The sequence below is a fragment of the Phascolarctos cinereus genome, unplaced genomic scaffold (genome assembly GCF_003287225.1).
Source record: "Phascolarctos cinereus isolate Bilbo 61053 unplaced genomic scaffold, phaCin_HiC Scaffold_5;HRSCAF=322, whole genome shotgun sequence".
NCBI lineage: Eukaryota > Metazoa > Chordata > Mammalia > Diprotodontia > Phascolarctidae > Phascolarctos > Phascolarctos cinereus.
The window spans coordinates 346,740,982-346,768,582 of NW_027555958.1; the positions used below are offsets into that span (position 1 = coordinate 346,740,982).

General features: G+C 34.7%; 1 protein-coding gene across 1 annotated transcript in view; it reads right to left on the bottom strand.

Moving 5' to 3' along the window:
* The window catches only part of CEP170 (centrosomal protein 170), a 182,595-nt gene that overhangs the window by 21,345 nt on the left and 133,649 nt on the right, over positions 1 to 27,601 (bottom strand). Inside the window, 4 exon segments of the mRNA XM_078156262.1 lie at positions 1,538 to 1,685; positions 12,927 to 13,161; positions 23,677 to 25,296; positions 25,299 to 25,520. Coding sequence (XP_078012388.1) covers positions 1,538 to 1,685; positions 12,927 to 13,161; positions 23,677 to 25,296; positions 25,299 to 25,520 — 2,225 coding nt within the window.

Here is a 27,601-nt window from a genome sequence, read left to right on the forward strand (position 1 = left end):
TCGCCAATAATCCTATTATTCTATTTTATATGTGCTTTAACACGCATTTATTTTTACATGACAGAATTATACAATTCTTTACAAGAATATATGGATTCTGATTTTGAAATATCCAAAATACATGTATATATGTGTGTGTGTGTGTATATATATATATATACATCTCTCTATATAGAAATATTTATATTTATATAGATACATATATATAAAATGTTATCCTCCCATGATGTGATTGCCCCCATGCGGAAAACAGATGGTAGATAAAATAAAGGTTGATTTATATACATAGACAATGAGTTAATTTTACTCACATTGCTTTATCAGGGTAAAATAAGTTTATTTCTTTTTTCTCCCCCAAATGGTGCTGCCAATTCTCTTCATAAGATACATTAAATTGCAAGTTCCAATTGATAAAAGGAAAATTAAAGAATAATCTACAAAACAGGTACTTTAGTCTTTACTAGTAAGACCTACAATTTTACAGAAAAGATACACCTAGCTAAAATGAGATACTGCCATCTACAGTATAAATTATGTACACAAACTACACAGCAATTCAGATTCTGACAGAAAACAAAATGGAAAAAAGGCCTTATTAAACGGAATGAGATTAGTTTTACGGGGACTATGAAAATGCATATTTATGTCATTAGGTGAAATTCAGTTATGCGCATAAGAAAATAATATTTGCTCATTTACAATGCACCATAAAAACTGCATATGTCTTGCCACCTTTATTTTCTACAAAAATGATAATTTCATTCTCAATACATTTATAGGTGACTAATATGGTAACAAAACAATACAAAAAAATGAAACAAACATTATTTGCCATATAGTTAGGGACGAGACAACAACAAAAAGGTCAACACTAAAAACAAGACTACAAAAAGTAGCATAAAAAAGGCAATTAGAAAAAATAGCAATATTTTATTTACTGGATTTAAATCTGTCAAAATTATTAGCCATTTTAAACTGTAATTTAACAAAGCATTTCATAAAGCTGAGTAAGTAGAACAACATAAAATATGGTTCGAGCAAATCTAAATTAAGTTAGAACCTGCGAACTTAGAAAACTCATATTTATTTTTGTTTCTTTCTTTTAGTATTAATAATGAGGGATTTCTTGATTATCTCTTCATAACATACTTTCTTATTTAAGGCTATGTGTAGAGGTCAACTTTATGCTTTTAAAAAACCTCAACTTCAAATATTTTCAGATGCACCCATTTTCAGATGCTTTTTTATGTTCACTTTTACATGAATCATGGACGAGTAACTAATGGTTGATGAACAAGATGCATGTTCTAAGATATAATACCTTCTAAGGTTTTAGAGTCATCATGGATCCGACATCAGCCTTCACTAGTTTTGTTAAGAAATGTAAAAGGAATATATTAACGCAAAGGAGGAAAATGCAGAGGTTCATGCACACGAAGAGGGAAAGCATAGCTGAAACAAACTCTGCAAAAAGCTAAAAGCAAAAGAAATCAAGAAAAGGAAGAACCTTATGCATCTCTCCATGAAGATCTCCTACCTCTTCTCTAGTGTCTATGGCAGAACCAGGGGTGGTGGCGGCAGTGCTTACTGTGGTACTAGGGGCAGTGCCCGATGAAGTTACGGAGTCGATCTCTCCCGCTACATCATTGATTTCTCGAGCAATGAGAGCCAGATCTTGGCTGATCCTGGTAATGATTTCAAAAAAGCAGTTTAATATTTTTAAGAAACAAAATTAGACTATTCATAGAAAAAAATTACATGAGAGACCAAATTAAATAAGTTTCTAGGCCAAAATCTTAGGTTCTCCAGAAACGTTAACTATTTAGTTACAAAGCCTTAAGTCATGAATTTACATTTTCTAAAAATGGAATTCAAAATTTTTCTACAAGACACTACATTGAAAATATATTTTAAGGCCTCAGAAGCAGTGATAATCAACTGATTCTGTAAACCATAATAACAACTTACAAGGTCTAAAGTATTCTATCCCACTAATAGCTCTCAAAAATGCATTCACGTTTTAAAAGCTGGATATAGAACAGATGAATTTTAATAGTCACATATAATTAATGATAGACTAAAGTCCTTCTTCCATGAAGAAAAATAACCTTTCCATAGTGTTTTTAGAGAGAATAGAGGTATAAACTCCTTCATACATTCTACTTTTTTTCAGAGAAGTTAACTGGAACCTAAAGACACTGTCCTAAACTGACTATAAATCTTGAGAGTCAATAATACTGTGCAATAAAAAAAAGAAGCTACAAAGATGATAAAGCAAATATAAATCTACTAAATTTATTGTAATATGAATCATGATAGATAAGAGCTTCTTTATCAAGTGATAAATGGCTGCTTTTTCATTCTCATTTTCTGTTCATTTAGTTTAGATGAATATGCCATGTAAATGTCAAGTACTCAAATGTTCATTAAATTAAACTAAAACAAAATAATGGAAAATTACATGATAAAATAATATACTTTAACAAAATAATTTTTAAAAAATTATCAAGTGACTTAAGTGTAAAAATCACCACAATTTCAAGCATCAAGAAAATTTTGCTGTTATTACCATATACTTTATGAATTATTTTACCTAGAACTTAGTAAACTGACCAAGAACAGTTTATATGTGATGCTCCTACTTTTACATCAACATTCACTTATTTTTTAATCTCTCAAAATATGGCTCCTGGTCCTACTAAATCACCAAAAACTTTCTCTTGAGGGTTTCCTGTACCTTTCTAATTGCCTGAACTAATGACTAATTATCATCCTCCTAGACCTCTGTCTAGTCCTTAAATCAATTCCTCATCCTCTCATATTTGTCAGTCTCTTCTCCACTGGCTTGAATGACACTATGTTCTTATTGTTTTCTCTCCATGCCTGTGATGACTCCATCTCTTTCTGATGCTTAAATACAAGCCTTTCCTAAGATTTTGTTCTCAGTTTTTGCTTTTTCTTGCCTCTTTGGACATTCCAGATAAACGAGGCTCCCAAAAAAAGCCCAGAAGCTTGTAGTAGAAAAATGCCTCAATCATGTGCCTAACAGAACAATGAACATGTGATCAAAAGAACAATTTCCCTAAGACAACAGAGTACTAGCCAGAATACTACATTTCAGGCAGAAACGACATGTCATATGAAGCCAGAGGGGAGTAGATTAGGTCTAGTAGGAACAGCAATATAACATCATCAGAAGATATCACTGGCTCTGTACTACCAAAGGTGACAACTGCCTCTAGAAACATGCTTTCTAGCTACATATGATGCATATGTCTATGCCTGCCCACCTGTGTTCCCTAGACATGGTCACTCTTCCCTTCAATGGTTTATTTGTGGTGGAGTGTCCTCTAGGTTTATGGGAATAATGTTCTATTTCTACCTTTGTTACTATAATACTTAATTAAAAAACCTTTACTTTAACTTACTTCTGTCCTCCAGATGACCAGTACAAGTCAACACATTAGTGGGAACTCATATGTTAAAGATGAAGATCTATAGAGTACCTTAAAACTGGAGCAATTTTTCTGGGGGTGCTATGCGCCACATATACAAAGAAAAACTTTATTTCTTTCTATTGTTTACTTTGCCTAGACTATGTCATATATAATAGAACAGGGTTCCTAGTCTTTTTTTGTGCCACAGGTCTCTTATAGTCTGGTATGTGAAATAAAATGCACAGGATTATATTGAATTATTATATTATATTGCATTATGTTGAACATATATTGTATCGAAATTATATTCAATTATTGAAATATATTGAAATATAGCTATATTTTTAAAAGTTCAGACTCCATGTTAATAATTCCTATAAATGATATTTAATAGCCATTAATGATTTTTAAAAAGCTATTAATACTCAAATATACTTCAATTTCATATGTAAAAGTCAAGAATATATAGTCAATGTAAATTATGAAAGTAATTTGGAAATGGATAATTACTGATGCCATATTAGTTTCCTACTTTAATAAGTTCCATTAGCTAATTTATTATATTCTTGTCCTTCCAATTTCCTGAAGTAAAACAAAAGCAAATCTTCATGAGATGAGCAACAGGTAAGCAACAGTTTAACTAAAAGCTTACTTTCAAAAGAAAAGAAAAGCTTATTTCCCCTGTAAAGTTTTCTATGCAGAATTTTGTAAAACAATCATTATGACTCTAGTGCTTATGAAGGCAATATAAATTAAAATTTAAAAACTAAAGATACAGGAGGGAAAACAGGCACATTAAATGCACTGTTGAGTGATAAAGCATTGTGAATTGATTGGTCTAGCAATTCTGGAAAGTAATTTGGAACTACGCTCAAAAAGTTATTAAATTGTGTATACCCTTTGACTAGTAATATCACTACTAGGGTCATATCAAAGAAGGAGGAAAAAATACCCATATGAACATTAATATTCAAAGCAGCTCTTTTTGTGGCAGCAAAGAACTGGAAACAAAGTGGGTGTCCAATTGGGGAATGGCTGAATGAATTATGTTATGTGAATATAACGGAATATTACTATGCTATAAGAAATTAGGAAGGGGGCACTTTCTGATAAACTTGTTAAGATTTTTAAAAACTGATGAAGAGAGCACTGGCCCTGGAGTCAGGAGGACCTGAGGTCAAATCCAGCCTCAGACACTTGACACTTACTAGCTGTGTGACTCTGGGTAAGTCACTTAACCCCACTGCCTAGCCAAATAAAACAAAACAAAACAAAAAGATGAAGACAGAAGTGGGCAGAACCAGGAGAACAATTTATATGACAACAACACTGGAAAGATCAACAACTCTGAAAGACTACAGAGATCTGATCAACATAATGACCAACCAAAACTTCATAGTAACCATAATCAAACATGCCCCTGACGGAACGGTAATGGACTCAGGATACATAGAGACATAATTTTTGGATAAAGTCAAGGCAAGAATTTGTTTTCCTTGACCATGTATTTTTGTCACAAAGGATTTTTTCTTTCTCAAAGTGGGAGAAGAGGAGGAAACAAGGAGGTGGTAGAAGGGAGAGAAAAAAGATTTTTGTTCACTATAAAAATTTTAATTTAATAATAAGGATACAACCAATATAGAAAACTAACTACTGACTTTTCCATTAACTATCGTCTCTAAAAAATAATTCCTAAAGCATACAAATCAATCATAAATATATAACTGCATTAATTTAGACTGTAATGTACATAAATGACTAACCTTAATTTAACCTTAACTTCACTTAACTTTAATACCCCTAGTTCAAGGTTGCCACTTGAAGGTATTTTTCATTAATAATAAAAATGATGATGATAGTAACTAACATGCATATAGTGTTTACTATCTGTCAAGCTTTCTGCTAAGCACTTTACACTTATCTCATCTGATCCTCACAACAACCCTGGGAGGCAAGTGCTATTATTAACCCTCATTTTACAGATGAGAAAACAGAGGCAGATGGAAGTTAAGTAACATTCTTAGGGTCATACAGCTAGTAAATGTCTGAGAGTAGAGTCTTCCTCACTCCAGAGGAACAAAGATGGCTGGCATTCTATCCACTGTGCCACCTCGCTGAACCTAAAATTCATTTAAAAAATATGTCATCCTTTAAAATCAGGGTTGACTACTGAAATTACAAGTGTATAATGTGGAAGTTATCTTTTACATGATACAATATAAAAGCATATATTTACTCAGTTCTGTTTGTTAAATATATACCAAAATTAAAATTATGTTTTCCTGATACTCTGAGGTTAAGAACTAAACAAAAGAATAACTTAAAATGAGAAATGTGTATGTGGTCTTTCAAGAAGACCTGCGGCTCTATAACTCATATTCCTTTTCATTTATTATAAAATACTTCTAAGGTAATGTCTTTTTTCCTGTAAAAGAAGAAAGTTTAGCTTTTGATAAACTTGAAGGTTAGAGCAGACATCTATGACCTTGGCTGTGCCCAAATAAAATTCAAATTAATCATTGTGAGCTAATTACAAAGTAACACAGATAAGTTTAAGCAGCTATTAACTTTAAGTTTTTATATCATAAATTTTCTTCATTGAAAAGTTTGGGAAGATAATACAACTTAACTGTTAGTTGCAAAAGGAGCAAGATGCAACTTTTTAGTTTGCTGAAAAAGGTAACAAAAGATGTTTTTTTACTTTAATAGTGAGCTTCCTCAAATTTTATTGGATGAAGAGTTTTCAAGAATAAATCTTAAAGTTCAACTTTAAAAAAAATCTCATGAAACACATATTTCAAAAGCTACAAGTTTGGGATTACACACTTGTCTTTCAAAAAGATTTCAGGTGGATAATAGTCTGTCAAATTTTCCTAGCATGTTCTGTCAGGATTTCTTCTTTGACTTCATCATATCCTACCTTATATCTTATTTACTGTGTACATGTCAAATCTTAATCTCTTTTGACCCTCAGGAAGATTCAAATTATGAAAGAAGGGATTGTGTAATTTTTTATCTTTGTATCTCTGGCATCTAGCACAGTGACTTGCATATTAGGCATTTAATATTTGCTGAATTTCAGCTGAGAAAGATGGCTTTAAGTAAATTCAAGCTATTACGTTGGCTATAATCCAACAAAATTGATATTTCTTTTTTAACCACTATTCTCTTTACATGTCTTTTAAATAACAAATAGTGAAAGGAAAATGATGTATTGGTGACACATTCTTGGCAACCCAGAGTCTTAAAGATGGAAACATATTAAATTTGGTTTGTTCCACATGTAACATATTTTACATATTCATTAACATTTATGCTTAATGATTTTATAATTCACTAAGATTCCTCCTATTGTAGATTTTAAACTGTCAACTTATACTACTCAGTGATTTTGTATCAAGCATTCTTTTAAAAAAAAATCAAATCTGATTTATCCTTTGCATCATAATTTGAGATTCACTTGCTTACAGCATACCAGAGGAAATTAAGTGTAAGTCATTGCTGTGAAAGAAGTATTCTCTGATACCAGCAAAAGAAAAGAAACTGCCAGTTAACACTGATATGTGCTATTTATGTGATGACAAAGGAATTGGTTTAATAAACATCCAAGTCAAGCCTTAGGGCAGCAAATCAAACTCTCAGTCTTTTAACTTAATGCTAGACAACAGAAGTTAAACTCAAGATTTCTATCATTCATCTGAAGGGTTTTTTTTTCCAACTGAAGGTTAAGAACTAAACAAAAGAATAACTTAAAATGAGGAATCTTCATGTGGTCTTTCAAGAAGACCTGTGGCTCTGTAACTCATATTCCTTTCCATTTCTCTTCCACATTTCACACTCCCAACTCCTCAAAAAATATTCAGATGAGTTACTTTAGTGTATAGAAAGTGTATCAGGAAGGTATAGCAGAAAAGAAAAGAAACAGGGGTAGGGAGTACGAAAACAAATTTTATGAGGAGAAATGGAATATAACAATGAAAGAACAAAAATAAAAGGGAAACATTTTAAAAATAGAATATGGAATAAAAGGCAAAAAATTAAATCTGCAAAAGATACCTCATCATGTCCAATGAAAACACCTCATAAAGCCAAAATGTTTTTTTGGTTGTTCAAATGAATATTTAAGCAACAGTCACACTACTTGATGTTTTTTCTTGTAGCTTAAAAAGAAGTGACAACAGTACGTGTAAGAATAATTTTGATTATAATGTAAGGGACATTAAAAAGATATGAATGAAGCAAAATGTCTTTTAAAAACCAATGTTTATATAGCAACAATATTTTATGTTAACCATATAGGTAAAACAAGCAATTTATAGCCTACTGCTTAAAAACAATAAAAGTTTAAATTCTCTTTAATATGCCATATTGTAACCAAGTGACACCACTGTTTTATTGTAACTCATTGACGCCAAGTCCTACCAACATTAAATCCAATTCAGAATGCCTCTAGTATGGATCTCTTCCTCTTCTATTCTATTGCCACAACCTTAATTAAAGCCCAGGAAAAATAACTCACATTTAGAGCTTTGTTTTCAGGTTTGAAAAGTAGTTAAACATTCTCTAATTTAAATCTCATACCAATGCTAAGGTCAATACTACAGTAGCAGATACTACTGCTATCCCTATTTCACAGAGATAGGAAACTAAGCTCAAAGAAGTTCAATGATTCTCTCACAGTGATACAGAGCTACTCCAGCATTTTATACACCTATCTCATAGAGTTCTTTACTATGATATTCTCCTTGATATCTCCAGGTTTACTTTTTCCTCCCTTCAATCCATACAGAATTCTGACTCCACACTAATTTACCTCAAATTTACCTATATTCCTCAGGCCATGCTCTCATTCAAAAGCTTTGGACAGCTTTCTTATAAATGTATCCAGACTGAATACTTCTCCCTGACTTAAGGTCATCTATATAATTTGACTATTCATATGAATGAACTTTCTAAGATAAAATTTCTCCTCTAGTTACTGCCATCTTCTTATTGATCTACAAGCTCAACTTTACCTCCCTGCTTTGGATGATGTTCTCTGAAACTAGAATAAGGTTTGGGTTTTTTGGGTCCACTTTGATCTATCCAGAACTTATGCAGATTTGAGTGCTTAGTCTCATCTCCTTTATAAAACTTTCCCTGACTATTCCAGGACTCACCATCCTTTCTTACAGCATTTTTGAATCTGTACTATACAATTTTACTGTTTATTATTGTTTCTTATGCTAACTTTGTCTCTCCACTTAATTATAAGCTCCTTGAGGGCAAGGACTTGCTTATATCTTCTTACAAATCCCTTGGTGGTCTTGGATTTGATTCCTTGAAAAATTCTAGTACATATTTTTAAAAAGATAGATTGTGAAAATTTAGAAAAGGTTGTAGTGAACCGCCAAGAGCTAAGATGAATTTGTTATCAGATCAACTTCATTTCCTGTTTTTGGAAAGGTTACTATATCAGGGAAATGCCACAGACATAATGCACTTGTATGCCATATATTAATTCAAGGGAAAGGATAGTAATTTTTTGTAATAAATTATTTTACTTTTGGTTTCACCACTAACACATACGTGAACCCTAACAATTTAGGTCTTAATTTCCTCAGTTGTAAAATGATAATACTATACTCACTGATCTCTCAGATACCCATTCTGTACTGAAGTTCCATGACACTAAGATTAATTATTTTTTCCCTCAACTGAATCTCTCATCTGACTTGCCTCTAGCTATTATTGCCTGTCAAAGGGCATATAATATGCATAGCCTGGTAAGTTTTGCTAGTGCCAGTGGTACCCGCTCCGAAGGAGTAAAGCTGTTTCACATTTTCTATGTAATTGACAACTGTATTATCACACAAAGATAATTCTTCTTTTGGACCACTGTCAAAAGACTTATTACTGTTTTTTGGTTTTGTTTTCTTTGTCCAGTAATATGACTGATATATTTTATATCCTCAGTACCTACACATATTGCAGTCATCAAATTTTTAATACTACTGACCAGCAAATAATTTTAAAAAGCAACAGTTAATATATTAGGTTAAATGGCTTTATTTCAGACTCATGCTACATTTGGTAAATGTGGTCAAAGGATCACAGATATATGGCAAAAAGTAACTTTAGAGGCCACTAAGTCACACTTTTCATTTTTCAGATGAGGAAAATAAGGCACAAATAGGTTGATTAACTTCCCCAGGGCTATACAACTAGTAAGTACCTGAGGCAACATTTAAAATAAGGTTTTCCTGATTTTAATCCAATGCTCTATCCACCCTTCAATGTCCTTTCTTCATTTCCCAATACCAGCACTGGGATGTTTTCCAAGAAAACAAATTACATCAAATAACAAGGATTAAAAAGGACTCAACTTCTGGACAATTGTGAGATGCCTTTTCCATAAAAATGAAAAATGGGTTAATATAATAAAGCTTAAAAAGTAGCTCTTATTTCATATGGTACAATATCCAGGTCCTTCACCATCCTAGTTGTTCTCCTTTGGATGTTCTTCTGCTAACCAATGGTTTTCCTAAAATGTGGACCTCAGGACACAACACAATAGTCCATTGTAGTTTGACCAAGGTGGACAACAACAGCACTATTACAGTCTAGATCTTGGACCTTATGCCTCCCCGTGCTGCCCAAGATCATAGAGAGAAAAATATTTAAAACCTGCCTTTGGACCAATGTTCAACTGTTAAGACTACTAAAACCTCCAGATCTTTTTCAGAAAAGAATTATCTAATTATATCTCTCAAATCTTGTGCCTATGAATTTGAAGTCTAAAAACAAGTATAAGATTTTATATTTTATATTTATCTCTATTAAAAATTCATCTTATTAGATTTTTGCCCAATGTTCTGAACGATCAACAACTTTTTATAATCTGACTGTCACCTAATACTTTAAGTATCTCCCCTAGTTTTGTGTCTTTTGCAAACTGGGCAAGAATGACATCTATGCCTTTAGCTAAGTAACTGATAAAAATGTTAACTAGCATAGAGGGACAAAGACAGATGCTTGGAGCATTCCACTTCTGACCTGTCATGATAACACCTCTAAGAGTTACTCTTTGGGTCTGACTATTCAAGTTGTTCTGAATTTACTTAACTAGCCCATCATACAGCCCATAACTAGCGCTGACTACACAGCTAGAGAATTCAAGTATAAATCCTAGTTCTTCCACCTGTGTGACCTTAGGCAAATCATTTTCTCTCTCTGGACCTCACCTATAAAATGAGGGAGTTAGATGAGGCTACTCTAAAACCTAACCCTAAACTATAAAATTATGTCCCTTTATCCCTAGAGTATTATATCTCTGATCTATTAGTCTAAAAACTCTGTCAAAAAAGTAAATAAGGTTAGTTGGGCATGACCAATTCAATTAATTTCTTTGAAGTACACAGGGCATCACATGAGATATAGAATTCAATATACATTCATAAGTCATCTATGTGCAAATTATTCTATTCATTGGGAAATACAAAATAAACCCAATCCAGGTTATATAAATGTATTTTGTAACTGTAGTACAATATAAAAGTAGTCTGTCTGAAGCTCAGTTTCCTTAGCTCTGAAAGGATAATAGTAATATATAGAACACTTCAAGGTTTTCAAAGCACCTTACAAATATTAACTAATTTTATCCTTCCAACAACCCTGGGAGGTAGGTATTATTATTATCAGCTCATTTTGCAGATGAGGAAACAGGCACACAGACAAGTGAGTTAAGTGATTTTGTTCAGGGTCACACAGCTAGTAAGTATCTGAGGCCTGAGTTGAACTTAGGTCTTCCTGACTCCAGGCTGGCACTCTGCATCACCTTATATGGGACACTGTGAAGAAAGTGCTCTGTAAAAGTTAAACACTACATAGTTACGGGAATACTTAATTACTACTGCTATTTGGAAGATGATTGACTAATAGAAGAAGATAGTAGCAAAACTTTCCACTTGGACCTTGGTTTACTCCTACTATTCCAAAGGCCTTATGTGATTTAAGCTATTTTTGCAGTATCCATTGACCCATCTGCAAATGGACAGCTTCTATACCAAAACCCAAAAGGTATGATTTTAGTCACACACAGCATTTACAAAAAAAAAATGTAAATACTGAGTGAATTAGCCAAATTCACATTAATTAAGCAACCAGAAAAGCCTCAAACTGAACAGCAACACAGAGGAAGGCAGAAATGAATTGAATGAATCCATGATTTGTCAGAATTCGTTGTTAAGGAATTTTGCTAGTTATATTTTTTCCATATCCACACTTACTTTTCTCCTCTGGAAAATACCTTTCTTTTGAAGGTTTGGACATTCTCACATATTTGAAGAGCTTTTGTGGGGAAGTGAGAGGAGACTAATTTGTGTGACCCTAAAGGGCGAAACTAGGACCAACAGGCGGAAGGGACAAGGAGGCACATTTTGGCTCATAAGGAAGGTATTTTTAGCAGTTAAACCTACCCAAATATGTCGTGGTCTACGTATTCATGTGGTAAGTTTCCCATCACTAGAAGAGCTAAATTAAAGACCAGATTTCTATTATCTTGTTAGGGATGTTGCAGAGGGTATTCCTGCACCTGAAGGAGGTCTTATCAGATAACCTCTAAGGTCATTACCAACTCTAAAGTTCTGTATTAAATGATCCTTGTCCTTCTCCCTGCATCACAGGAATCTACGGATGAATGTACTGTTATTTCCAAAAAGAAATAAAACTTTGAACCTAGAATCTTTAAAAGTGAAAGGAAAAGAAATTTTAACATAGCTTAAGGTATTTAGGTCACATATTTTATTAAGAAATTTAAGACCTTTAACACCTTGTAAAACTTAATACTGATGCACATTATTACAACTCTGCTTGAGTGTTTCCTTTCTTGAATATTTAAACTACCATAAAATCCACGAATTAAACATTATACTTGGAAAACACTATAAAATGTTATGCTGTTAACATCAAGTCTCTTTACTTACATGTTTTAGAAATTTATAATAAATTAATCAAACTTTTTACTGATCAAAATCAGTATATTTTGATGAGGTTAATGAAAATAAGAGATTGGACACATGCTGAATACTGAATTCCTACCATTATTTCTGAAAATGCATCAAGCTCAAAATGGATTATCCCACAAAGAGTGATAATGCATAGCTACCGTTATACTTTCTTACGTAAGTTAAAGTAGTCACTGATTTAAGTATATAATTTTTATTATTCTTCCTCATGCTCCCCAATGTTTTTTTTTTGACATTTCACTGACCACCATTGGAACAAACAAATCAGAAATGGTTGGAAACTCATATTAATTAATTTCAGTCATTTATTAACAGCCCCAGTTAAAAAAAAGCTTGGATGGGAAATAAAATTATTAAGAAAACTAAGTTCTCTGGTGAATGCAAATTCTTTCTGTAATTACCATATATCACAACGTTCCTGTCATTTGTTTGAAGTTATAAAGATGTATTTAAAAATTTTAACTTTTGTTTCATTAAAACCAACCTGGCAATTTCTTCTCGGTGAGCAGTCCAATCTCGAATGTAGTCTTCCTGTTCTTTTATTCGATGCTTGAATGATGAGCTAGTGTGCGTGGCTGCGCCAGTGCTCGGCACTCGAGGGGTTTTCAGGGCTGGAGAAGTACGCAGACGGGTATGTTTAGGGGAATTACGGTTTGATCCAAATTCATCTTCTGAGGTGGAAGCATAATCAGTAGGAAAGCGCCTCCATCTTGAATTTACTAAATTTGTTTAATCATTAAAAAAGAATTATTATGTTATCATTTAAAGAAAATTACATAGTCATGACTTCAAAAACACCATGACAGAAAACACAATACAAGTATTCAATAATAATTATCCATATACCTCACAATTTGTCTACTACTCCTTAAAGATAAAGAAATTACACTGCTGTGAGTGAAAAACAATCAACAACAATGAAAAGACAGGGTTTTTGGAGGGTGGTGAATAGACATTCAGATGAAATATTCCACTGAAAATGAAATAAGCAAGCTCTACTGATAAAAATTTATTTAGGTAGTCAGGCTGTATGATCTGAATATAAAATATTTTTTCTCATTTGAATTAAAATATGGATATAAAAGATGATAACAAAAAAGAGATGGGGAAAAGATTTCCACATGCTACAAGGACTTCAAACATGAAGATGGTAATAATAACCCTCTTTTCCCAACATACAACTGTGCATAATTCCGGCAGTGAAAATTATGCAACTATGGCAGAAAAACTTTACCTCCGTCACTCAACATCCTGTAATGCTAATATTGGAACAAATCTTTTAACAGAGTAAATAATACAACAATTAATGGTAAAAAGATTTTTGTTTCAAATCTGCTGTTTTGACACTAAAATCATGGTGAAAATAGATAATGGTATAAAACCTACAAAGAACAGAACTCAGGCGCAGGGTGTTTACACAACCACTGACTTTTAAGACATAAGATACTGTGGATGGGTCGGAGTAAAAGAAAGTGGTAATCATTTTATTACTTTTAAGGTTAGCAACACACTTGGAAAAAATGGTACTGCTGAAGCACTTGAAAAATCAGAATCCCAATTAATATAAAGACACATTACTTCAATTAATATGAGAAATAAACTTAGTGGCTAATGCAGAGATGAAGAACAGAAAAGACTGCTAACATCCACTGACATAGCAGCTCCTTTTCTCAGATTATGGAGTTACTACATGAGGAGGCTAAAATAGAGGGGCTTAAACTAAATGATCTCTAAGGAGTCTTTCAACTCTAAATCCTGTAATTTTACAGTTTTTCACAGTAGTAAGGGTTGGTAGCATAATCTACCTGAAATAAATTCTGATAGTCCTATTACTGGTAGGGCCCTGGATTTTAGCTATTGCTTTTGGGCCTATTAGCCCTAATTTTGGAATTCCTCTAGTCCTTCCTCTTCTTCCCCAAGGTTTTTTGGGGGAGTGTGGGGTAGGTTGGAGGCTGTGTTTGAGGGTGGTATGATGTCTTCAGATCTAGCTTATACTTATCTGAGTTCTCTGAAGAAATGTAAACTTGAATTCAGTGATATGCCACAAAGTCCACTCATTTGAACCGATTTACCTCCTCTTTTCTCCTAACTACAGCTCAAAGCATAGTCACTCTTCTCCCATATAATCCCATGCTAGACATCTCTCTTGCCTACTCCCTCTCAATTCATCTTTCACACTACTTCCCAAGTAAATTTCAGGACACACTGCTGTGATCATGTCACTTCTCTATTCAAAAACCTTCAGCAGTTTTATACTGTCTATCAAATAAAGTATAAATGACTAATTTTGGCATTCAAGGACTACTACCTTACCACTTTCTAAAACTATTCCCTTTCATGTGCTCTATGTTCTAGCCAAACTAGGATTCCCTTTGCCCCCATTTTTTTTCATCTTTGTGCATGCTATCCTCTACATGTATAAGGAAGGGACTCAATTTCACCTCCTTCTGCTGAAGACCCTTTCTTCCTTAAAGACTTAACTCAAGTACCATCTTTTCAATTAAGATTTCCTCAATTCCTCTAGGTCAGTGTTTTTTTTTTAACATGAGGTCCATGGAGCCCAAAGGCATCTGTGGATAGATCTCAGGGGATCTATGAACTTGGGTGGAGAAAAACAGTGTTATTTCAATATAATTGGTTTCTTTTGACAGCACATGTATTTTACATTTTGAAGAGTCCATAGATTTCATTAAACTGCTAAAGGGTCCACAATACACACACACACACACACACACACACACACACACACACACATTAAGAATCCCTGCCCTGGGTAAATAATTGCTATCTTCTTATATTTCTCATATCACTTTCCCTAGTCCTCTCTTTGGCACTCAATATAGTCTTTTATTATTTGTTTATATTTCTAGCTCTGTGACCCTGGGTGAGTCATTTAACCTCTGTCTTAATCCACTGGAGAAGGAAATGGCAAACCACTCCAATATCTTTGCCAAGAAAATCCTATACAGGGTTACAAAGAGTGTCAGACACAACTGAACAACACCAACAAAAGTGTCTGAGGCTGAATTTGAACTTAGGACTTCCTCACTACAGTCCCAGCACTCTATCTGCTGAACCATCTAGCTACCTTATTGATCTAATTTTCAGTGAAAAACTGCCACATATATGTAGAGAGCCTAGTATACTGGCAGCACAGTTCAGTTTTATGGGAAAAAACCATGAAAAGTCACACAATATTTCTAATACTCTACCACTGAAAATTTCAGCAGAGGCATTAGAAAAAATATTCAGGAGAGGCTGAAGTTTGTACCCCAAGGTTCAACTTTGGGCCCTCCTTTCTACTCTCTCTCTTTGTTCTCTTTACAGTTAATCTCATAGGCTCCCATGGGTTCAATTATCATCTCTATGAAGGCAAATTTCAGATTATATACCCAGCACCGGTCTCTTATCTGAACTCCAATCTTGCATCACTGATTATGATAATGAAACTCACTAAAATCCATTCTCCTTCTATTTAAGGGCATCACATTCCTTCCTGTCACCCAGGTTTCCAATTCTAGGGTGTACCAACTCATCACTCTCCCTCACTCCATATATACAATAGGTAGTCAAGTCTTGTTGATTCTACCATCTCTCCTATCTGTTCCCTTCCCTCTACTCACATTGCCACTACTGCTGCAGGCCTGGTCAATTCCAATAGCTTTCAAATTGGTCTCCCTGCCTCATCTCTTTAGCTTGCCTCTAAACCATTCTTTATAAAGTTCCAAAATATAAAGGTCTGAACATACTACTTCCCTGTTCTGGAAGTTCCAGGGGATCCCTATTGTTTCTAGGATGACATTCAAACTCCTTGGTCCTTCACAAAGTCCTTCACAACCTGACTCCAGTTACTGTTCCTTTTTAAGCTGATTGCACATCTTCACAAGGGGCAGCTGGGTAGCACAGTGGATAGAATGTTAGGTCTGGAGTCAGGAAGACTCATCTTCCCGAATTCAAATCGGGCCTCAGACATCTACTTGTGGTGAGACCTTGTGCAAGTCACTTAACCTCATTTGCCTCAGTTTCTTCATCTGTAAATGAGCTAAAAAAGGAAAATGGCAAACCACTCCATTATATTTGTCAAGAAAATCTCAAATGGAGTCAGGAAGAATCAAACATGACTGAAAACAACTCAACAACCACAACACCAACCCTTCACAAAGTGGATTCCACCAAACTAGCCTTCTTGATTTTAATTACACATGACATTCTATCTCATGCCTCTATGCCTCTGCAAAGGCTGTACCTCATGTCTGGAAAGGATTCTCTATTCAAAATTCTATCTCTTAGAATCTCTATTTCCCTTTAAAGCTCAGCTCAAATGCTACCACCTCCTATACAAGGTCTTTCCTGATTCCCTTAGGCTACTTGTGTTTTTCCCCCCAAAATCACCTTGTATTTATTTTGTATATTCTTTTATGTGTACATGCTATCTCCCCCAATAGGATATGTTCCTTGAGGGCAGGTGCTATTTCATTCTTGCTTTTGTACCTTGTACCTAGCATAATGCCCAGCACATAGCAGGAGCCTAACGAATGTCTGTGAGAGATTGACCTCAAGAGACCATCTCCCCAACTCTCAGGAGAACTAATTACTGAGCTATGGGACTCTGCCCTGAAAGGGAGCTATCTTGATTGGTTGGCAAACAAGTAAGAAAACAGCTCATCCCTCTCTATCTCACTGGTCCCAGAATGCGTCATATGCCAGTCAGGCATCCATTCAATAGGGACATTTTTCCATCTATACTTTTCTGCCCTGACCTATTTCCCACCTTACCCCTTTTGCTTAGTTACAGGAATAATCAACTCAATATTTCTACTGCTACTGCAAAGGATATGGCATTCTGTGGCTATATGGCTTCACTCATAATATCTGACTGCCTAGACCAAAATTCTCTTCTCTGGATAATATTTCTTAATCATGGGATAATACTTCCTTATATATGTTTGCATGCCCCTATTAGAATGCAAGCTTCTTGAGGGCAAACACTGTCTTAGATTTATATTTATATCCCTAGAGCCTGGCACAAAACATTTAATAAAGTCATGCTGATAAACTGATTTTTCTTTTTTAGTATTAGGATATATATTTTAAATATAAGTGTCAACAACTAGAACATTTAGGAATATGTTTACTTTTATAACTTTCCCCTTTTCTGACACATTTTTTTTTTGCTACTAAAATGAAGAAAGGACTATGAAATATTTACACTAATAGAGTAACTCTTCTAATCACTAAAGCTGCAAGAGTAACTTTTTCCTTAGGGAGACTAATAGCTTTGGTCAGCAGCAGCTGCAGTATTTTCCAGAGTAGGGATTGTCAGTAAACAGTTTTTAATTAAACAGAACCACAGTTTTTTAAGGGCTCTTATTTTTAAGATATCTGAAGATTAAAATTAGTGTTAGGAATTAAAGGAAGAAAACATGGAGGGAGGCATGAAAAACATGAAAAGTATTAATGATTATTATTATTGTTAATGATGATGATTAAACATCCCTAATGTGGTAAAAAGCTTTGTTATTCAGCATGTCAGGGAAAATTGAGAATACTGGTTAATCAAAAACTGCAATTAAGTAACAGTTATACTAAAGGCAGCTAGGAGGCGTATTGGAAAGACTGCCAGGCCTGGAGTTATAAAGACTCATCTTACTGAGCTCAAATCCCACCTCAGACACTAGCTGTGTGACTCTGGTGTGACACTTAACCTCTGTTTGCCTTAATCCACTGGAGAAGTAAATAGCAAACACTGCAATATCTTTGACAAGAAAACCCTGAATGGGGTCACAAAGAGTTGGAAATAACAGAAATGACTCAATAACAAAAAAGTTATATTGATCCATTGGAATACATTAGATTGTAAGCTCCGTGAGAGCAGAGGCTGACTTTTGCCTTTCTTTGTATCCCCAGCTAATCTCTCAGCAGAATGTCTGGTATACAATAGGCATTTAATAAATGACTACATATTACACATGTATTACTATGAGGGCAAATCTGAAATTTAGCTAGAGCAGGGGTGGGGAACCTGTGGCCTTGAACAAGGGGGGTTTGTTCTGTGAAGTCTGGATTCAGTCAAAGGGCCGCATGTGACCTACTGGGTCACATGTAGCCTCGAGGCCACAGGTTTCCCATCCTTGACTAGAGCATTAACAGAGAGGGCAAAATCCAGGCCGGGGATGGATTATATGTTTGAGATGCAATACAGCTGGAGATGATGGAGATAAGTTTGAATATGGGCAAAGAATTTGGGCAATTAAACAAAAGAGGCTGAACTAACAAACATTCAAACTTTTAACTTACCTTTAGCCGCCATTTCCCAAGAATTTGTAAAATGTTCTGCTTTCTCTTTCTGTGCTTTTGACCTACTGAAGCTGCAGTTTTGATCTGAGTTAAGTCTAACGCTTAAATATGTCTAGTTGACTAAGAGGAAATTTCCAGCTAAAAAGTTTTAGAGATGGAAGGACACACTTAAAAATAATTTAGTTTAATCTCATTTTGCAGATGAGTAAAATGAGGTCCTAAAAGGTTACATGACCTATCTGAGGTCACACAACTGCTTAGTAGAATACACATAGGCATCTGGTACTCTAAGCTCATTTATAGAATAAGAGACTTAAAGATTTGGAAGGGACCTTAGAAATCATCTAATCCAATCTATTTCACATATAAGGAAAATGAGAGTCACAGTACCCAGCGAGAAATAGGGTCAAAGGTCTGCTGAGTGTGAGTCTAGGGCTCTTTCCATTATGCCCAAAGTACTTCATACCTACTCAACTCGTTTGTTTGTTTTTTTAAAGAAATCTTTTGACATAACAAATAATACTTTAGTTTTAGAAATACTGATCATATATAATATACTAATAAGATTTCTACCTATGAAGTTTAGGGGAAAGAGTTCAACCCCCCCATTTTATTGTGCTTATCTAAAACAATCTGAGAAAATAATAACTTTGCATCTTTTGGTGGACTTCTTTTAAAAGCTTATTGACAATGCAGTTGAATTTTAGTGGCAAATTAGGATTTTTAGATGGAATATTTGCATTGAAGACACTGGAAATACTAGTTTCTAAAAGTTTCTGTTTACGAAAGTACTAGATACCACAGATTTACTGCATAATTTGTTATTTGTAGTTTACTGTAGTTTATCTTAGTTTAAAAATATTATGAGTATGCTAAGTTTTTTCATCACAGTAAGAAATGTCATACTATAGCATTCAATATATAAACTTGGAATGAGCCATACCTAAAGAATATCAGCAAGAAAATGCTTTTAATATTATAGACGTAAGTATGCTATTATCACAAAATACTTCAATTTCTTTTCTAGTTAGCAATCCTTTGGTCTTGACATAAATTCCTATCTATGGACTATATAAATATTTTCCAGAAAATATGTGTACACTATACACTAGTGCAGTTATAAAAGTCCTTACAGTTGATTCAGAATTTTAGTGACAAAACACATACACTTCACACAATGTATGTTGAGATCTATATCAGCATTTAAACTGAAGGGCATAATCAAACAAATAAATATGCTTTAGAAATCTCTACACTACACAATAATTGCAAATAAAAATAGTTAACTTATCTCAAAATAAGCTCTATAAATTTTTAAATAATGTTATTTCGATAAAAACCTATTTTATTGCTAAATCATTACAATTTTAGGCAAACCAAAACCTGCTACTTAATTAATAATTCAATTCACTCATTTTATCTATGTGTTTTTATATATAATTCTGGTAATCACTTTAAAAGTAACATGGAATTTGTCAAAAAGCTATTTGCTGAGCTTAAGGAAAAGAATCAAGTTTTTTGCAATTTTATAATGATACTCAAGTTATGAAAGAAAGGCCACACTAGGTATGCACTATAATTTGAAACCTAAGGGTTATTGAAGGGATTTTTAATAGCAAGTATTTATTAAATAATGAAAACAAACTATAAGAAGCCTCAGAGGTCAGAAGTTTCCTTTTCTTAACCACACTGACAAATAGTGCTGAAATAATAATGAACCATTTATTGATCTTAAGACCTAAGCAATTAAATGAACATGTAAATTTGTAGCAGTATTACAAGTAAATGAACATATACATTTGTAGCAGTATTACACACCCTGGGTGTTCTATTTTCCTGATCTACTTATATCTGTCATTTTGATTTCACAATGATTTGAATAAAGCTTTGCTGTTCTTTTCTGAAAGTCAAGACACTTTGCTTTTTCCCTTGTTACTCAAAGAAATACTATCGTTATATGTAGACATGCCATAGGATTTCAAAGATTTCATCTCTATCACCTTCAGGAAAAAAGATAAGATAACTATTTCAGCATGTGCCCCATCACTAGAAAGTTCATAACCAAATTCTTTGTAGATTATGTGCAATATCATTAACTTTTTCTCAGTGAAAATATGGCTCTAGGCTTAATTCTGTAGAACAATGGAAAAGATCTTGGTGCCAAAAGAGACATAAAAGTTGTAAAAGAAAAAACATTAAGTCTACAATACATTTGATGATTTTGCAAGTCTGAAGAATTCATCTAGGATTTTTAGCAGCTGTCTTGTGGAAGACTGCATATATAAAAGGCCTTAAGAGATTATCATTAAATAACACTACCGTAACAGAGCATAGAACTGGGGAGTCAAGGTACCAAGGTTTGTATTCTAGCTCTTGCCTTAAAGTTTTTGATCTCAGGAAAGTTACCCTCTCTATGCCTCAGTTTTCTCATCTTTATAATCAAAATTTTTGAACTGGATGTTTTCTAAGTACCCTTCCAGAGCAAAACTTCTATGATTTTTGTCTAGTGTTATGTTTTGGTATTAGACTAAAGGTTTATAGGAATCTCCCCAAAGGAATCCCTATATTCAGCCAAAGAAATTCTTTAGCTGAGAAACCCCTTGAAAATTGATAAAATTTTGCATTATCTGATAACGTATAAAGGTGCAGAAAATGGGCAATTTAATCATCAGAGATAAAGGATAGAAGGACAGTATGCAAGATACAACAGTGACTTATAACTACTTCCGAATCACAGGTTTCCTAATTTCATAATTAGCTCCTAATAGCATTCAAATGCAATACACAATCACAAATATTGTGATCCTGAAGTACAGTCTGCCAGGTATTGTGATTTGAAACAGCAGAACTTCTCTTTGTGAAATACACATTAGGGATGGATAATGTTGTATTATATGGCAAACTAAAGTAGGAAGACTATAAGCAGGGCAGCAAAAGAAATGTCACAATGAGACCTATACAAATGGTGAGTAGCTGAAATGTGGTGGTCCTTTCTAAGCCAACTGTCATGAATCAAAGGGGCAAAGCCACCGGATATGTTTCCACAAAAAAAAAATTATGACCATGGGCCAAAAAATACACAAGCATTTAGGACTTTTAAAATTCCCAAAGTAGGCTCCAATCAATGTTTAAGATGTGAAGAAAAAGAACACTGGTTTACTTGAAAAAACGACGATGACTATGATGAACTACCACCTCCTGCAACTGCAGCTGGCATCACTGATCACTGTTGATACCAATTCCTTTCAACAACTACAGAAAGTATATGTGTAGAGAAGTAGAAGAGAGATGGAAAACAAGTGGGAAGGAAGCAGAAATGTAAAAGTAACATTTTGTGATGCTTCTGGGCTCCTAAGTAGTTTCGTGGTAAATGTTAGTGATAACAGTATCCTCATTCCCTCCACCTCTGACACACAAATTCTTTTCTAGTGACAGTCAATGTTCACAGACACATAATGTTTTGTAATAATGGCTCTTTTTTTTTCCTCCAGAAGTACTGGTATATGAGGTGTGACTACAAAATAATGTGACTATGTTCAGAAACCAACCACATAACATTCACATTATCTCAGTCATCTTGTTTAACACTGTTTGCAGTGTCAGCTCTATGAAGAAAAAGATTTAAGTAGTTTATCTAGAAGAATATATAAATTATGAAAGGAAGCCATCACTTTCCTAGTGATAAAGCGGTTTGGTTTTTTTGGGGGGGAGGAGCACTTTATAGGATCAAGAAAAAAATGGAGATTTTTGTCATTCACGGTCTCTAAACTACTCCACCTTACAGCCTTGCTCTCTGCACCCTTTCCACACTCTCCAGCTCCCCTTTATGCTACCTGGTATGTAAGCATGTAAGTTCTAAAACATCTATCTCTCTCTCTCTCTCTCTCTCTGTCTCTCTCTCTCTCTCTCTCTCTGTCTCTCTCCTCTCTCTCTCTCTCTCTCTCTCTCTCTCTCTTCTCTCTCTCTCTCTCTCTCCTCCCTCTCTCTCTCTCTCTCTCTCTCTCTCTCTCTCTCTAGCTATCTCTACTGATTGATTCCCTATAACATACCTTCTTCCTCAGAAACTAGTCCTGGGATGACAGGGAAGTATCATTCAAGTAAATTGTTTAGAGGTATACGGGTAAGGCATTACATGTCCCATTCATAAGAATGTTGTTATTAAAATAAGAATAGAACATATGTATGACAGTTTTATTTCATGATATACGAAAGAAAAAACAGATCTAAACATATTTCCGAGCAGAATGAGCGTTATCCATTTGTACAAAATGTACATTATTCAGTTTCAGATTTCAAAAAGAAATCATATTCATTTCAGACTAACAAGCTATGTGGAAATTCTAAAGGCAAAATCATTCTTTTTAATACTACAAATCAGTTCTTATATATGATTTAGATAAAATATTTATAATTTATGGGGGCAGCTAGGTGGAGCAGTGGATAGAGCCCCGGCCCTGGATTCAGGAGGACCTGAGTTCAAATCCAGCCTCAGACACATAAGACTTATTAGCTGTGTGACCCTGAGCAAGTCACTTAACCCCAACTGCCTCACCAAAAAGCAAAAAAAAAAATTTATAATTTATTTTGGGGGCAATGTAAATCCAAATCCCTTACAATTACACTTTTTGTGCAAATTCCCTAAAATGAATCTAAAAGGATTACTGAGCTACCAATAACTGTTTTACACCTAGCTACTAAAATAAATGCCTGTCTTCTGGGCTTTAATTTTCTCATCTGTATAATGAAGAGACTATATTAAAGTTTACTGAACAGAACAAAGCAATACAATGACAAAATATAGGATAAAAAACTCTGTATGACTTGACCTTATATAGAAAACACTTGGAAAAACAACACATCTAATTTCCTTCACCAAGAAAGAACACACAGGGAAAAAATATTATATATACATTGTAAAAAGACTGGATGAAATTTACCTGAGGGAGAGCTATGTGTTGAAGTCATACTTCTGATTTTGGAGTCGGAGAGTCGAGAAATACTATTCGCTCTAATTCTGGGAGAAAATTTATCAGATGGGTTCAATCTTGCACCACTTCTAACAATGGATTCTTGAGTACGTGAAGAGGCACTACTTCTAGATATAGTTGCTTCAGAATCACTACGGGCTGATAATGAACCAAGTCTTGTTCTACGAGGCTGAGCCAATAAGTCAATTCTTGAGATGTTTCGTCTTCCTGTTGGAGGTTTTGATGTAGAACTGGTTGTGGACACCTCAGAAGCAACTGATGCTTTGTCAGCATCAGCAAGTTCACTGTCTGAAGCTTCACCAAGTCGTGCTCTTCGCAAGAGAGAAGTCCTAGTAGGCCGTGGTCTGGGAAGAGTGGTTGATTTACTAGATGAACCAGTTGCAACAGGAGATGTTTTAGATTTAGTTATCTTAGAGCCATCGAGTTTGGAATGAGTATGTTCATCTGTTGTGGTAAATGGAGCCCTTCCATGAGATTTATTAGAGTAAGTTTCCTGATCAGATGACATAATATCAGAAATAGCAGAATGAGGTACACTAGAGGTTTGATCATCATCTGTTAAGTCCACAGAAGGCTGTCTTATTCTTCCACTTGTCTGAACAAGTTTACGACCTTCTGCTCTTGATCCAATGTCGGTGGAGCGACTTTTTGTTTTCTTTTCAATTTTTTCTCTAGCACTTGAAGATGATGATTTTGCAACATCTTTGGAAGGAGAACCTGTGGAGCATCTATCTTTGTAAAGGCTAGTCAAACTCCTTCGTTTTTGGGTTGTTTTTCTTTCTGTGTCTCCAGTAACCAAACTGATTGTACTAGCTGTGTCCACATCTGATTCAGGTGAAATAGAATTATCTCTATTATAACTTGGAGTATCTGGGCCTTCATCAGTTTTGTTCTCATCTCGCAACTTAGCTTCAAGAAAAGCCATTACTGCTTCTGTATCTTTTAAAATGAGAGTTGTGTCCATACTAGAATCAGTATCTACAGAATCACTTCTTTCTCGTATTCTGCTGCTTACAGATGTTAATGCAAAAGAAGGGGGAGTAGATGTAGTTTGTTTGTTAATATGAGGAATAAGTTCTATAGGTATGTTTGTGCTAGGTTTTTCTATAGTAAAGCTTCCCTGTCTCACTAAGGACTTTGCAGATTCTTTCTTGTCTCCTCCTGGCCCTTTGGCAGTCTGACTTTTTTGAATTTCTTCAGTCTTTCTTCTCTTGCCTTCACTTTGTATCACCCTTTCCCCTTTATTTGTAGGCTGGCTTAGGGTTTTTTCTAGTGCATGTGTCCCTTGTCTGAGAGGTTCCTCCTTACCCTTCTCTCCTTGACCTGGAGCATGTTTTGAGGAAGCTAATTTAGTGGGTGTCCACTGTGCCTGGTCCTTTTGCTCCTGTTCTTGAATTTTGGCCAATGCTTGCTTTACCAAGGAGGCTTCTCTATCAGTCTCACTTTTCTCTTTCCCAGGAGCACAAGTGTTAAGATGAAATAGGGTTTTGGTGTCTCCAACACTTTTCAGAGTCTGACCATTCACAGTCCTGTTCATTTTCCCTAGGACTCTGTCAGCATCTTGCCGCTCTTTTGGGATACTTGTGTTGGGGCTTCCTTCTCCTGAAGTTCTGTGTCTTGTTTCTCACCTATCTCTGACCGCAGAGGCAAGATCTTTGCTCTGCTACTTTCAAAAGACTTGTCTTCATTTGGAAGTTGAGGAAGTGTCCTTCTTTTTCTCTCCCCCTGGCTAGTTAAGGAAGTGGTTGATCCCGTGCTTCTCACAGAAATTCCAGACTCACTGATGTCTGTATCTACAGATTAAAAATAAAATTACAAACTTAATGATAGAAGAATATATCACTGCAAGAAATCATTAGACATAAGCATAAGATAGGCAATTATTGGTAAATATAGCAGAAAAAGATTTTAAAGTGCATACACAGAGGAAACTTTCTATTACAGAAAGAATATATGTGATCAAAACCTTGATCTGGTACTAGCACTGACCTTTTTTAGGTTACATGATCATGGACAAATAATATTCTCAACAAAAAGCATGCAGATTCTGAGATGCATGAATAGGTTTTAATGCAGGAACTAAAAAAAGTAAAATCCTGATGAGACAAAAATGCATGTATCTGCATGTGTGTGCGCGTGGGTATGTGCACGTGCGTGAGTGCTAAAACACTTTTCTATTCTGTTTTAGTGAAGGGAAGTTTAACATACCTTTGTTTTTGTATCTTTTCCCATCATAGAGCCCTTGTACAAACAATTTGCTTAGAGGTTTCACTTACAGTTTACCATAGAGCAACATGGGGAAAACTGACACTTAGCAAAGGATTCTGCCCAAAGTGAATCTGGACTCCACAAGAAAAGTATATAATTTGGGGATGGGCATATTATTGGGGGGGGAAGGGATCAGATTAGATAAAGTACGTCTTTCCTTTTTCTGAAATGTCAAGATTTCAGCATTTAAACGGCAATGGGTAACATTTCTCCTATTGCAGTCCATAATGATTTCTCCCTCTTAATTAGGGCATTTATTGTCCATGTTATCCTTTCTATCTCTCTTTATATATAACACTTAATTATAAAGTATCATGTATTATTATTGTGCAGGACTATGTGACACAGTAGACAAACCTTAAAACTGTACAAAAGCATGTGACCCAGATTTGAAATCCACTTCTGAGACTTTGGAAAGAGAGAGAGAGAGAGAGAGAGAGAGAGAGAGACAGAGAGAGAGAGAGAGAGAGAGACAGAGAGAGAGAGAGAGAGAGAGACAGAGAGAGAGAATGTGGAAAATGGAAAGCACACTAGTTGTGGCATTAGAAGATCCTGACTGAAATCCCACTTCTGCCACTTACTACCTGTATAATCATTTTCATTATATAGAAAATGAAAGAGATGAAGTAGATAGCCTCTGAGATGTTTTTCAACTTTAAATCAATGATCTTAGAATTTAAAATTATATACATATATGTCATCCATACTCTGTAAATCTAAGCACTTCACAGACAGGGATATGTATTATTTATTTTTGTAACCTGCACAGCAAGTAACTAGTAGTTCTCTGAAGGTAGTGTAGACCCTTACTGGCTATGTGGCTCTGGGAGAGTCACTTGACCATTGTGAGCTTCAGTTTCTCATCTGTAAAATGGGGATAATAATAATATCTACCTCCCAGGGGTGTTGTGATATTATTTGTAAACCACTTTAAAAGCCTTAAAGTGTGACATATATGCTAGCTACTCTGCAGGCATTCAAATATTTGTCCAATGAATAAGGTTCATGATTTCAGGGACATATCAACTTAGCAAGCAGGATACAAATAGAAGGTTAACAACATCAACTGAGATCGTCTTTCAAAATATATGGTGGAATTTTATTTTCCTTAGTCAATACCTAACAATTTTACAATTAATTGTTGGGCCAACTAACTCAACTACTCTGCTATTTTCTCAATTCTTCAAATTATTGTGCCTTCCCTAGAGAATTGTGGAAATGCTACTATCAATTTTATAACAGGCTAATTATTCAACTATAGGTGAGGAGGTGAGGCTCAGAGAGGTTAATGATTTGCTTAAGATCACTGTTCAAGTTAGTGCTGGGGCTGGGAATAGATTTCACATTTTTAACTAGCAAGTTCAATACTCTTTCCTCTATAACACAATGCCTTATTTTTCATTTCTTATGAGAATAAAATAAGAAGAAATGAACTAGGACTGAGGTGACATATATATATGTGAGACCTTGAGAGTAAAAGCTTCTAAACAGCTGACTAGATCATGGAAGAGGCAGGCTCTTGCAAATATCTTAAGTCTATGACAGGGGTAGTCCCAAATACTTTACACGGGACCACATATAAATGTGTAAATTTTTTGCTAAATTA